The sequence below is a fragment of the Cuculus canorus genome, chromosome 6, assembly GCF_017976375.1.
Source record: "Cuculus canorus isolate bCucCan1 chromosome 6, bCucCan1.pri, whole genome shotgun sequence".
NCBI classification, from domain to species: domain Eukaryota; kingdom Metazoa; phylum Chordata; class Aves; order Cuculiformes; family Cuculidae; genus Cuculus; species Cuculus canorus.
This window is the reverse complement of record NC_071406.1, coordinates 6106582-6121224: the sequence shown is the minus strand read 5'-3', so window position 1 is coordinate 6121224 and position 14643 is coordinate 6106582. Positions and strand designations below refer to the sequence as shown.

The following is a 14643-nucleotide window of genomic DNA, read 5'->3' as shown; positions in this document are numbered from 1 at the left end:
TTAACATCTACTCATTCTACCTTTTGTAATTATGACCACTAACGCCACTTTTGGTTTTAGCAGATTGAAAAGAATACATTAATGTAAATTTTTATGACCTAGATCTGTAGATACTATAGAGTAATTTTATTCATATAATATGTCATTATTATTAGGATTCACAGCCCACACTGATGAAGACTGCTCCTCAGTAGATGTTGGGGAGTAATAAACAATGTATTTAGTAAATAAACACTTTTTAATTTTTCTCCAGTCTGCATTTAATATTAAATCATAAGTTGGTTTAACTAAGAAAAAACTTAATAACTAGAAACAATAATATTTTAAATTGCTTAATATATATTTTCATATGTATTCTTTTTCTGTTTGCCAAGATGATCCAGTAAGCTCACCCTAAGATATAGCGAGTAGCATGTTCCTTCGTAGATATCTTGGTGATTTAAGAAATTAACTGTTTTCTCTTCGAAAAGTCAAGTATGCATTTTTTACTTTTACAGTCCAATTTATGCATGGAGAGTTTCTATTGACCCAGTACATCCTGATGGCTTCGGCTTGCGCTGTTGTGATGTATTACGTAGGCGAAACACATATTGAACGTGCCAAAAAATATCCATTTACTTGACAGACTAACAGTGCTTAAAAGATCATTATGACCCCATGTTCTGGAATTTAAAGACTACTGAATTGATAGAAGTGGGAGAAACATATTTATATCGAAGGCAATGTGTTCCCATACAAAATCTCCAAAGCAGATGGTTGACATAGAGAACTGAAACACTCTGTACCCTTGCACACAAGGATTTCAAAACAATTTAAATCCTTTCTTTAAACCTCTTTCTCATGTTTTGTCCTTGAAAATAGGAATTAAGCTTAAAAATAAACCACACTTGTATAAACAGTGAGATTTCTATAATACACTTGCATGAATGGCCTGATGAAAGCTCTAAGCTTATTCTTCCATAAGGGAGAGACACCTTCATTCAGAAGACCCGACCTGAGGAACTGTAGTAGCTGAACCCATGCTGCTACTCAATATAATTATTTTTCTTAAAAGTTTGGTGCTTTAATCAATATTATTTAATTAGAGCACATGAAGAAGACTCAGCTCCAAGCAGTATGAAAAACTCAGAAGGGCCTATATAATCGTTCTAAAAATAACAGCGAGTGATACATATAACTGCTGTTACGGATGGGTTTGAGGGACCTTTGTGGTTGTGGTTCACAGCTCTGAGGACGTGGCTGGGTTCACAGAACTTCTTAATAACACTCCTGAAATAGGCAGACACAATTATTGATATGAAAATGGGATATCCGTAAGTCTGATAGGTAGGCATTAACTTCTCACCTTCTCAACATCATTTTTGCTCTCTTTCCTGCCTATTTTTTCCCCAGAATTTTCCACATAGAAATTTAAACTGCAAGTGTCATTACTTCACTGAAACTAATTTGTCCTTATTATTCCTCATTACCTTTTATGTTGTAATTGCTCTTTAGAGCTTCATACAATCTGCATATTACATCACTCTATATGTACTTTACTAGGTTTTTTTTTTTTTTATAAGCAACGTGGTCAATATACAGAAACCGTAAACACCAACCTGATTTTCTATCTGCAGTAATTGGATTCTGCATTTAATTACAGGTGGTAATGACATTTTAAGCACCTTATACAGGTGTTGGGGGGGTTTATGAAGTGTTAAGCAACATTAAGAAAGTCTAAGCTTCTGGAGCTTTGCCAAATTTCAGAGGTGCCTTTCAACTCCAAATCGCAGTTTTCGTGTGAGGATAATTATAGCTCTGGCCACCTGGACTGCTCCGGTTGGAGTCAGGCAGAGCAGAGGAGTCAGCGTGTCTGCAAGCCACACTTTGCAGCTTCTCTCTTTCTAGATGTTTTCATTTAAAATTATGCCAAATATGTAACAGATTATATTCTGATCCCTAAAAATACCACACGGACGTCTTTTCGTGTGTGTGTTCTGGTCAAAACTAGTGGCGGAATACATTATTATGTACCACAGCGTAGCTGAAATCGAGTGACCTTGAAAAAGATGTTTGAATTATGTTGATGGCCTCCTTGATCTTGGGGGAGTTTTAATTCATGTGTATAATTCCAGCCTGAGAAAATTAGTTGGAGATTCGTTATGGAGCTAATGGGAAAATATATAGCCAGCAAAAGGAATTGCTTTCTCCTTCATTACTCATGTAACTTTTCCTGGAAAATAAAGTTTCTTAACAATGGCATTTAAGAATTTTCATTTCCAAAATCAACATAAAATAAAGGAGCAGTTTTATATGTCCTGAAGAACCCTATGTTCTTAATTTCTCCACCTTTTCTTCTCTGCTTATTAGTACAAAAGCCCAAAGACTTGTTCTGCCCGTGCTTGCACAGTGCTGATTGCCTGCACACTGCCTGAGCTGCCAGTCAGGGGGCTCAGGCTGTTCCCGTTGGAATGCACAGCTTTATTTCTGAGACCAATCTTAGTTTTTCATCTCTAATAGCCTTTTCTGGTATGAAATCCTGGCTTTAGTGACGTCTGCAGGACTTCAGCTTTGAGGACTACCGGTCTTTTGAGTTGCTGCTTAAAAAGCACATCATTATCGTGTGAGACTGTAGTACTTTTCCTCACAAACAGAAATTATTGCATCACATGCTGTCTATGTGGAAAATTTCTGCCTATGAAATGTGAAAAGAAGCATCTGTAAAAAAATGTTGTAAATAAACCCCTGAAATTGAGAACTGCTAAAAGTGAAGTTCACGCTAATACTTGTCTTGCACGTTTGTACCAAATTAACTAGTTGACCTTTTCTAAGTATTATAATGTTGGAGTGATTGGCATGCCAGACCTAAGATTTTATTTCTCCTTTTAGGGGATCTGACCTCTGGCTGGATCTGTTTTTCCTTGCATTTTCAAGATCATGTACATTTTTAGATGCAGAGTTACTATGTTTTTGTATGTAGAAACAATATTCTGGATCCCTCATGAATAGCCTGTGGTACATGGAGCTCATTGCAGTTCATCACATCTATACACTCAAGACTGTGGCAGTACTTTTCCCTCTCCATAGTTAACGCTGAAAGTAATTTATCTTACATAGTCTTCTCTTAGTTTCTCTACAGTTATGCTAAAGACAAAAGTGGAGGTTCTGTAACTCGTGTGCTGGTTGTTACCACAATTTTGTTTTAATTTTTCTGGATATTTTTTTTCCCTTCAGTTTTACTCCAAGTCAGCTTGAAGTTTAAATCCTTCTCAATCATGTTATCTCCATATCAGTAGTACAGGGATGGATTAACCCAGCGGTCTCGCTCACTGCTGGGCTCTGGTGTGGCTGCCCAAGCTATCACCCACCCAGTATATACTGGCATTTCACCAGTCTAATGCTTGTTGGTGCCAGGATGTCTGGGAGAGGTGGAATAATGTGTACCAAAAACCACACCTTGTTCTGAATTTCTTCTTTATCAAATATGCTTCTATCTTTGGTATCAAGAATCAAACCCAAATTTTCCCGATTAAATTATTGACCCTCCCGTAAGGGCGCAAAACCATTTAAAATGCTTTTCCAAGTGCGAGCATCCACTGAATGTGCTGAGAATTTCCAATGTTATGTTCCCCAAACAAAAGGAAGTCCTTCTCTTTAAAGGGACTGATATGATCAGAATCTTCAACCTGTTACCATTGACATCAAGGGAGTATCATACTGCCTCCCACTCACGCAGCACATGGAGAAGCTGAGGACCCCTCTGACAACTTGCTCTGGCAAGAGTTATACAACAGCAATTTAGGGATTCAAAGGTATATTTTCCGAAGTCTTTTACATCCGTGGAACATGTGTTACAGAAGGTATTTACGACTCTCCTGATATTGTTGTTCCCATCTGTAAATACTGTGATGTCTAAGGTAAATTTGGGCAGCAAATAGATCTTCTTTATTTTCAGTGTCATCATTTCGCAGGAAAAAAACCAACAAACCAAACTAAATACAGTGAAACAAACCCCAGATTTATATATTAAAGAGGTTTCCTTCTTTAACAAACCAAATCTCAGAAATGTGAATGGTTTGGGTTTTTTTATCACTTTGTGGCAAATATGTTTTAAGCTATATTAACTTAGGCAGCAGATTTTTTAATGAAAAACAGTTTATAAATGATTTTGAATAAATATTTCTCTAGTATGTGGAGCACGAAATGAATTGCTAAGTAATTTTATTTTCTGCAAGTATACTTGGGAAAGACCAGTTTCTCTTTAAAATCTAAATTTTCATGCATAAAACAGCTCATAGGCTTCCAGGGGCTGAGAGGCCAATCCCCACAAACCATGCTGCATGTTCAGGGTTTTACCCTGTACAAGCATGTAGATAGATTATAAATAATAATAATAATAATAAAATCTTTATTTGCAGAGAAGATTTTAGTAATTGAAGTTAATCCCACTAGCCTTAATAACAGTCTGTTGTGATATCTTGCCTTTTTTTCTTTTTTTCTCTTTTTAATTCTGTACAATCAAGTAAGTTCCCAGTGCATGTTCATGGTGTGGAACATACTATGAGTGACTCTTTTCTTACACCTCTGGAGATGGATTGATGAGGGCAGCATATAATCTCACTAGGATGATGGAAAAAAAGAAAAATTAAGAGTCCCTAGGCCAGAAGCATCCTTGGGAACATATATCCTACACATCAGCGAGTTATGCCATTACCTTTTCCTCAAAAAAAACCCAAACACTCGTGGCTCAAAATGGCAATTTCTACTACATTTTTAATGCTTTCTCTTAGGAGTTTACTTTACTTAGGTAGAAAGCATTCTTCTCCTCCAGTAGTGATTATTAATATGTTCTTAAATGAAAAAATAATATTTGTATCTAAAGTTTACACCCACAGAAAAAAATTTACAGGTCTTGGTTAAAAAAAAATACAGGCTCTTATCTGCCATTAAGGTAATAGGAGTTGTACACATTGTGATAGAAAGAACATGGGCCATTCGAATTTTAAATCAAATATTGCCCTTGAAATTTGGGGAAAACTGCTCGGGAGTTTCGGAAAAGCTCCTTCTGCTTTGTGTTAGGAAAACTTTTGAAGCTGCCAATGTTAATTTTGTCACAACACTAACAAACTCACCCCAGTAAATGAAGCAATATAAATATTAGGGGAAATTTATGCTTTCTTAATAGCAGCGGGACAGCTGTCTTGTGGGTCCAACACCAAGCTCCTGTGCCCCAGGGACAACGATAGACATGAAAATAGTCATGCTAAAAATTCAGCCATCGTAGAGCAGCTCTTACTCGGCAGAGACCACCCAGGAGCTCCACAGCAGTGGAGCAGAGGGGTTTCCAGGCAAGTGGGGCAGGAGTCCATGGGTGGGATATAGTGACTCCCTGGAAAACTGGAAGGAATCATTTGATGTACTTTAAACTCTAATAAATCAGAATCCCTAAAAGAGAAATGATTTAAAGAGCAGGTCAACTACCATATTTTCCTCAGCTGAAGAGAAGGGAAGGAAGAGTAGTGAGAGATGTTCGAAATAGTCACATTGGGGAGTAGTAGTGGCTTATGGTGTGTTTGCCACAGATGGTGTGTGTTTGTTTTCTACTCTTCACCTCCCTGTGCAATCTCAGGCTGTGCTTTGTACTCTGTCTTTGATTATATTTGATGTCACAGCAAGAAGACAAGGTGTCATTAGCTTTTACTTGAAAGGTCATATTGAAGTTATTTTTCTCAAATTTGAGAGATTTCAACTGTAGAAAAATAAAAAAAAATTAAAATCTGGCCTAAGCAACTCCTTTAGCCCAACCGTATCACAGAGAAACGAAGTTAAACATTGAACTGTGTATTGGAAGATTACTGCAAAAGTGCTCAACTTGCTTTTTATTCACTGGTATCAGTTGTTCTCTGTGTGAAAGAGAATTAATTCCTTCAAATTTTGGAAATGATACTGCAAATTTTATTCTGCCGTTAACAAAAAGAAAATGTCAGTATATATTTTAACCACTGTAAATCAGCACACTGAAGACATGTTTATTGTGAAGCATTTGGGTGATCTCATCCTGGCTAGTAAGTGTGTTGGGGTGCCAGATGTGTTGCTGAGCTCCCAGGGCTCGATGAGAATTCCGATGTTCCAGCTAAGTCGTGGCAACTGACCCTAGATATGAGCATGATCTGTCCTAAATACAGAATAATGTCCACCAGTGTAAGCATCATAAAAAAAAGTCTTTCCCTCACAACTGGAATGGGTCAGGAGAGCACACCTTGTCATTTCAGTTTAGCTGAAATACTGTTACTTCTTGAGGTGCTGGAACTCAACTCTGTTGTAGAGTTGTAAGTACCTTTTTGTAACATCAGGCATAAGCTTATGTAGTTTGCTGAGGAGGGGTTTACACTTTGAAATTAATGCCAACATTTATGCATGTTCTTAGTTTCAAGGACTGTCTGTACTCACATTGGATTTATCCACTGAGGGGTTAAACTGTAAAGAAGAAACAAACCTAGCAGGACAGTCTCCTGTGTAAATGTAATTCATAAATATTTGCAGAATAAGGTCTGCAGGTTCGAGTATGTCCTGTAGCTATTTTATGGTTTTGACAATGTTACCTGCTCATTTTGTCACTTTTAATTTTTTTTTATACTAGTACAGTGTTTTAAATTAATTTTAAAATTTTATTCTCAGTTGATCAGGAAAAAAAAAAAAAAAAAGAAGTATCTCTACAGTGTTAACATGAATATTGACCACAAGGTGAGCAGGACTCTTCTTTGTCAGAAGCACGCTTGTCAGCATGCTGGTGATAGATCAGATGTAAAGAAAATCACTTCTGCAAAACCAATTTGCTAAGGGGCTTGTAAAATCCATTTTTAAAAAGTTACTGAGGCGAAAAAGTGAAGGACCAGCCAAGCAGATATTTTGATCGGCTCTTCAAGGTCAAAAACTGATTACTAATTCATCAAATATCTTACTGGTAGCACTGTTTGAAGAGCAAACAACTCTGTGCAGATGTTCTACCTCGTAACTCTAATACCATGAAAAGACAGGCAGGGTAGGAACATAGAGAATTTTTTACTCACCTTTGGCGATGCTGCAGTCATAGGAGCTGTGGTCTTCAAAGCACTGGCAGCCCAGTTCAGTACACTGTCCATTGCCGTTACAGAAAGCAGGACACCGGAGAGCTGTGAGGATTTTTTGGTGGGAAGCAGATGGCTGGTTTCCTACATGAAACGCTCTGTTTCCTAGAACTCTTCTTTCACATTCATTTTCCAAAAGGGCTATCAGGGCCCTCACCCAGACCACATCATCTTTGAGCTGCAGATCTAAAAGGCATATATCAATCGTCTCATCTATCTGTTTTCCAAGGAGGCCTTTGCACACCAAGCCAATGGTGGAATTTGCAAGAATTTGGTGGCAAATGTCCCAAGCTTTGGTGGCGGTTAGACCACTGGGAGTGGGCCACGCCACTGGGAGTTTCATCCGAATCCCTTCAAAGTAATCCTCTGGGAAAAAATATGCAAAGGTGTCTAAGTCTCTCTGGCTTGGGCCATCCAGTGGGTGAAAGGATAGGTCTCCTTGCCTTTTCGTTCTATTTAGGATTTCTTTTAGTTTGATAGAGTTAATGGAACTATTGTTCTTCCTTGGAACATTGTGCGAGAGGGGTTTTAATTGATCCTCAGGGCTACTTCGCTTTTGGACTGATTTAGGCAGATAGCTTTGATCAAAAAACCCGGTTGAGAGTTTCTCATGTTTTCTTAAAGTGGACTCTGTTTCTGAGTGAGTGACAAACTCTGGTGTAACATCTAGATAAGGGATTGGAGAGCTGTAATCCACATGATCATAATGACAACCAGAAGACTGAGAGAAAGGAGAGTGGAAAGCATTCGGTGCGTCTACCATAGGCATGGACTTGGTGCTCTGCTTCTGACATCTGCAGTAATTTTTCCTTTTCTTTGCCTCAGAAGATGCTGGAGTCCTGTCAAATAAACTCTTCCCTGGAGGTATCCTGATTTAAAAATAGAAAGATATTAGAGAAAGGAAACTTTCAGCTAATTAGTCTACAATACCAAGTAAACTTTCTTCCCCTGAGGCTGGAAATGTATAAATACCCAGTCTAACAAAGTACTTAAGAAAATGCTCAAGTTTAATCTCTGTTTTCTTTAGTCACTTTTGCGCTGCCCTTCTTGAGTTTACATTTTTTAGCATTACATTAGGACTTTTTATAAACAGATGCTTAAGTGCTTTGCTGGAGTGTTGCCTAACTGCCTGACTTCTCTTTGAAGAACTTTCTCTAAGGTACAGGTTACCCTTTGCACATTGCACAGGAAATAAGGCCTTGGAATTGTCCCTGGTGTGACTCAGATACAGCTTAGAGAGTGAAAAAAAAAAAGGAGATGTATTTGTTTCAAATACTTTGTTATGAAAATCATCTTTTTCTGTTTGCCTGTGCTCTTCTTGCCTGGTGTTTCCTCTAAGACTTGGATCATTACTTTTGTTCTCTTGTTTTCTTTTCCTTTAAAATTTTTCTTATGCGTACTTAATTTCATTCTTGTCTTTTAGTGAAGCTTTCTTTGAACTTTTGTTTTGACACAAAGGCGTTTTCTATTGATCATAGGGCTAGGCTATCACATAATGTAAGGTTATCGTTTTTTCTCCCTTTTAATTTAGTCCAGCTTTAATGATGGTTGAACTTCTAGAGAGTTCAGTTTGAATAAACAGCCATGATTAAAGTTTCTTCAGAAATTTCATAAGAGCAGATCTCCTATTGATCTTATTTTTGCGGCACCAGAGGAATCCTGGAGCTTCATAGAAAATATGCTTCTTGTCCTAATACCTGGTAGCACTTTATTTCCAAACAAATTAGAAATATCACCAAAAACTTAAGTTATTTTGGCATTAATTTTGCCTTGCAGCCTGAATGTAGGTATTTCAGGGAACCGTGAGCATTTACCAACATTTTGCTGCGAGAGACTAGATACTGTTGTAGCAAGCATAATTGCCTTTATCTATTTTTTCCAACATGTACTGAAAATGGCATGTATGATAGCGTTATTTTGATCATTAAGACAATACTACTTTTAAATAAAACTTCACAGTGACAGGGGCAAAATGAACTAATTTCTCTTTCTGAAATGGGAGTCTAGACATTTATGAAACCATTTTACCTGAAGTGTGGGCACAGCAGAATACAATGTGATATGACAGGACAGCTTTTGTGCTCACAAAAACGCACAAGCTATTCGGTGCTTTCCTGCAGGCTAGGACAATAAAATGTTTGCTGGTTGAGGAGGTACCCAAATGACCTCCAGCCCTGTGAACAACAGAGCTTTGGTGTTTGATTTGTTGTTCTGCACACACTGTTTCTCTTGCAGTGCGTGGTGGTGTTAACTGGACCTGAAGATGCCCAGACTCGCATCGTGAAGTAACCGCACACCCAGCGGAAGGCAGCAAACTAGCTCTTCCTTTAAGGGAGCACTACATAAACTAGAGGTTGTGAATAAATATCACATATGTAATAAATAATAAAACTCACATGATGATTGGGACAGAAACTTAAAACACAAATTAAAATTTCAATAAAATGAACTGCTTTTGCCTTGATATTTTATTGGAACAAATTCCTTCACTGTTCCTATATGAAACCAAATATCTTCTTTTGGTTATCTCTGGCATGTATGGTGTGGAATGGGTGGAGGCACTAGAAACCCCATCCTTTCTCACAGAGGTGCGCATACTGATAGCACCTCAGTGAGCTTCAATGTGCCTTCTGTCCTCTGCATAAGATTACTGGACTATCATTCCTCTTAGGTGCCCATTATAATCAAGGAAGAACTGAAAACAAGTTTTTTAAACTGAGTAGGATGCTATTATGAAGAGAGACCAGAATTAATAGCGTTGCCGGTTTCTGAAAAGATTACCAAAAAAAAGTATTTTTCCCTACTTAAAATATGTGTTTTAAAATTAATCTCTTCCTTTTCTGGATGCAATTTGATGTCTGGGAGGATATGATGTTGGTTTATTCTTTAAAAGTTTCATTGGGAAGCTGATGCTTGAAGGAGATCTGTGCCATTCAGAGCCCTGCAGCTGCCTGAGAGATGTGGGAGCCAGGGAAAGAGCCAATCTGCCAGATGGTAAGCACTCAGACTCGCTTCAGGTGCTGAAGAAAACCTAACATGCTTTCAGTGTTATTTAAAATGAAATTAAAAACAGCAACAGAAAAATCACCCTCTAGGTTTGGGATTTTTACTGCGGCATTCCTCTGTGGGTGGATCAGAGACTGATCCTCTCTCCTTTGGAGGTGGTCTTGGCCTTTACATGGGATTAGTTGTTTTTTTAACCAGGTTCTGAAAAGTATTTGAGAATCCATCCTTGGGAGTGTTGCGATATGAAACTCATCAACCCTCTTGCCCTTCCCACTTAGCAGAAGTACCTCCATCATATGTGCTGAGACCCAGAGAACTCCTCACAGTTTTGTAAATTCCTATATATTGTACTTTGGCTTCTGATTTTTCAACAAACTTGCTTTGAACGAGTCCTCCTAAGGATCTCTTTGGGTAGTCAGCAATTGGTTGTTCTTGCACCAAACTATTCCTCCCTTTGCCTTCCCAAAAGCAAGTTCTGACTAACACATCATTAAGATGTTAAAGATGGCTGTTGACTTCTAAACAGAGCAAGTTGTAATGACAGGTCAAAATTGTCATTAAATAGCCATTATTTAGGCCCAATGAATGTAACTAGAATATAATGTGGATTATTGTCTATTTTCTGAAATGCCATAGGTCTAAAATTTATTGGTCCTATAGGATTTTACTAAATTACAAAATACCAATTAATTAGTTCATCTGTTTTTTTTTCTTTTTTTGCAAAACATACTTCACAAACAAAACCATTTCAGTTTTGGGAATACCTATTAGGTGTGTTTAGAGTTCAGCAAGAGGAGTTAAATTGTGGGGTAGAAACAGGGACAGGGATATGTTAGAGTGCCAGACTCCTGGCTCTGGTTCCAGACAATCCGTCTCAGAAGGTGCAAGTTTTTAGAGCTTACTGTCATCACTAGTAGATATTAAGTCTTACCATGGTACATATCTTACCATACTTTTACAAAATGTAACTTTTAATCTTTACTCACATACTGTAATTAGTATGCGGGAATACAAGAACAAGGGAAATACCAAACCCTTAATTAATTCCTATTGTCAATTATCTATATTTTCTAGTGTGGGTGCGAACCGCATTTTTTTTAACATCTGAGTGGGATCTTAACACAGCTGTTAGCAAGACATGACTTGTGAAGACAAAACCTCTCTCTGTAAGTTCTTATGGTTATTGTGCTGGTTGAAAATGAAGCCCTCGTGCTGTTCAGAAGGTAGTGGTTCAACAGGATTCACTCTCTAGATTAGGCAGGTCATTGCTCTGTCAGGTCATTAAGGGAGTATGTAATGCAATAAACCCATCAACACCCCTTGAATCAGCATTACAGAGCATCTCTCAGGCTGTCACTCTTGCTTTGTACCTCCACTCCTCTATGAAGTCTTCCTCTGGCAGATTGCTCAGGTCGTTGTGACCAATCCCATCAAAGAGGCCACACAAACCTCTGGTGTGGTTGAAGTCACTGCCTGGAACCCTCACCGTCAGACCCATTCCCCACTCACTCACATCAGCTCGAACAAACGCTCCTGAAGGGAACAGGATCTGAAGAGGTAGGAAAAAAAAACAGTGAACAGAAGAAATTACCAAGCTTTTTATGCAACAAAAAATGTCCCTTTCTACAAACAAATATATCAAAGTAGGACTTTGTGATGGCAGAGGTAATTTAAGATCACTTAGATACACTATAAACATTTATTTGTGCTATTACGTAGTTTGCTTTCAGATTCGATAGCACTAATTCCTGATAACATTATATAAATATAAAACTGTACAAGTATTTTCTTTTAAAATTAATAATTACACCATTGAAGTTTTCCCACTGTTAGGTTACCAGCTAATTTTTGAAGTGAATTCTATGACAAGAAGGCCACCCTTGTGTCTTTGCTTGGGAAATCATTTCTTTTAGATAAACTGCCAAGTTTGAAAAACAGCTTTCTTCCCTCTGAAAAATCGTTTCATTTTCTAAGGCCAGATTACCCAGAAAATGATTGTATTTTAAAGTGGATAAAGCAATTTTCTCATTAAAGAACTTGTGGCAGGCTTACACTGACCTTTACAAGAAAAAAAAATCTTGAGGTTAAGACAAAGAAGTAACTGTGTGGATAATGGATTTTTCAGATTGGTGTCCCTACCAAATAATGAAAAAAGGAAACAAAAAAAAAATCTGTTCAACTGAAGTGCATTTTTGTTTGTTTGCTTTATTTTTGCAGGTAAAAAGAAAACTATTTTGAAACTGATCTGTGCCAGGAGCTGAAGCAGGAACACTCTACTTTGATAAGTAACCTTTTTGATCCAAAATTAAATGGTTTCCACTAATCTTAAATCAAAGATGTGGTTTTCCCTCCAACTTAAAATCTGTGGGATAGAGCTGCTGATCATGAAGGTGGATCTTAAATACTTGAAAATATCTCACTACAAATTTCCGAATAATTATTTTCCTTTTTTTTTTAAGTGACCATTGCCTAAGAATAATTTATTCTGTCAAATAATGTCCGTTGCTTTTCTTTCTTGTTGTGGGGGTTTTTAGTCCCTTATTAGTTCCTCCCCACCAAATCTGTTCACTTCTGTCAAGAAGCATCTAACTCATATTTTTATTTTCGTGCTGGGATGCCGAGTTTACATTTTGGCTGCACTAAATAATAGTTTTGCCCATTTTAGCTTCCCAGTCATAATTTCAAGCATGAGAATACTTTCTGAGAAGCTCTCCAGGAGTTGATCTCCTCGGCCAGCTGAACAGAGCGGTGAAGTGCCACAGATTGCAATAATAAAGAGACTCTGTTTTGAACTCAGGCCATCTGTGTTTTGAGCAGGACATTCAAAGCACTCTTTCTTCAAAAACGATTGGCCTTGGTGAATAGATGGAAGTCATCACTTAAACACTGCTGTTTGAGTACATCAGAAGGTCTTGGCTGTACCTCCACCTTAGCTGTATATTTCTCTTCTCAAGGTAAGTTTAAAAAAAGAGAAAGATTGCCTAACATAAAGTTCAGATGGCTTGATGAGTTAATTTTTTCTTAGTGGTTTGATAGGTAGAGCAGGAGAACTGCAGAGGACACAGTGCTGTGTACAATTTGATCTCCTTCTTCAGATAAACCTGTGCCTTGTAATTACATGCTTTAGTACAGGGAGGACCATTTCCTACAAGGCTGTGTATAAAATCCTTGCAGTCAGGACAGTGTGAGCTGCTTTAGTCTTCTGTGCTCTTTGGATTAATATTTCTAGGTGTGGATTCATTTCAGGGATTCAGAGAGCTGTAACGCTTTCTTCTCCTGTTACCCCGGGGCAAGGCATCCCATCTGTCACCGAGGACCTGAGAACTGCCTGAGTTTTCTGTAGCCCACCTGGATTTAATGCTGCTGATTGAGGCTTTGAAGAAGCTTTGCTGGGACCTCAATTTGCAGAGACATATAGTGGGTGGCTGCTGGAAGGTCTTACTTTGCACAGAAAAGAGAGCAACTTAATCCGATCCAGAGCATCAGCTTTGAACAGCGTGGGACCTGTGAGGGATCCAGCATCCTGGATCCAGCGCAGCTGCTGAGCAAATCTGGATGCGCCGTGCACAGCACCGTGGTCGGGGATTGTGTTCATTGTTGCACAGTTCTTACAGATTCCCATTCAGATCAGGGCAGGATTCATATTTGTGTCCCGGGGTTGTCCTGATTTGTTTCACTGAGACTTATATGAGGTGTAGACGAGAACAGGGATTCCTTGCTAAGATTATTCTAGTAATAAAACAGTAATTATATTGCATTGAGTTGCAAAATGAAATGACAGCTTGCTTCCTGTTTTTTTCTCTTTTCTATAATTAACAGACTTTCAGTGACTACCTTCCTAAGGTCTATTCCAAGTGAGACCACAAGGAGAGCCAAGCACAGGCGCTCCCTGCACCATTCTGGCTTTGTTGTGGACCTGTCTTCACCCAAAATATTTCCTGGCAAAAAAAGTCTTGATGATACAACTGTAGGATAAAATTTTCTCCTTGGCCATAATTTATGGCTCCTCTTCTCTCTAAAGGCTCTGGTGCAGCCTGCTCTCATTCTTCCAGTGATTTCACTGGATTATTGTGGATAAGTGATACTCATGCAAAGTATTTTGTAGCCATGTATATTTTTAGGCAAATACTTTAAATTATACCAAATGTTGCACATTTTCAGCCCATTTTCATGGCTTTTGGGGGCTATCTGGATCTGATTAATATTGCCTTACTGTTCCACTCTAAAACTACATTATTCTGCTACCTGTGATCTTTCCTTGAATATTTATATTGTAAGCTCTGCAAAGAAATTTGCTTTATGTGATGCAGTTGGGTAGTGCCTAGCATAAACAAACTGAGAACAGATTGCCGTACTGCAGAGTAAGTAACAATATTGGCATTCCACTATATCTCCGAGAAATTTCCAGAGATATTTGTTCTGTTTTGTTTTACAGTTTGTTAAACTAACAGTTTAACCAGCTTCTTCCCTGTGTCTAATTTTTCAGTACATTTTGCTGCGGGCTCTCTTATGGCTTCAGATATTTTTGTAG

The 14643-nt window shown here is 38.1% G+C and overlaps 1 protein-coding gene across 1 annotated transcript in view; it reads right to left on the bottom strand.

The window, feature by feature from the left end:
* The window catches only part of LOC104065221 (von Willebrand factor D and EGF domain-containing protein), a 181023-nt gene that overhangs the window by 90913 nt on the left and 75467 nt on the right, over positions 1-14643 (bottom strand). Inside the window, exons 10-11 of the mRNA XM_054070274.1 lie at positions 11483-11661; positions 7050-7975 (exon numbers count right to left, since the gene is read on the bottom strand). Coding sequence (XP_053926249.1) covers positions 7050-7975; positions 11483-11661 — 1105 coding nt within the window. The remainder of the gene's footprint in view (positions 1-7049; positions 7976-11482; positions 11662-14643) is intronic.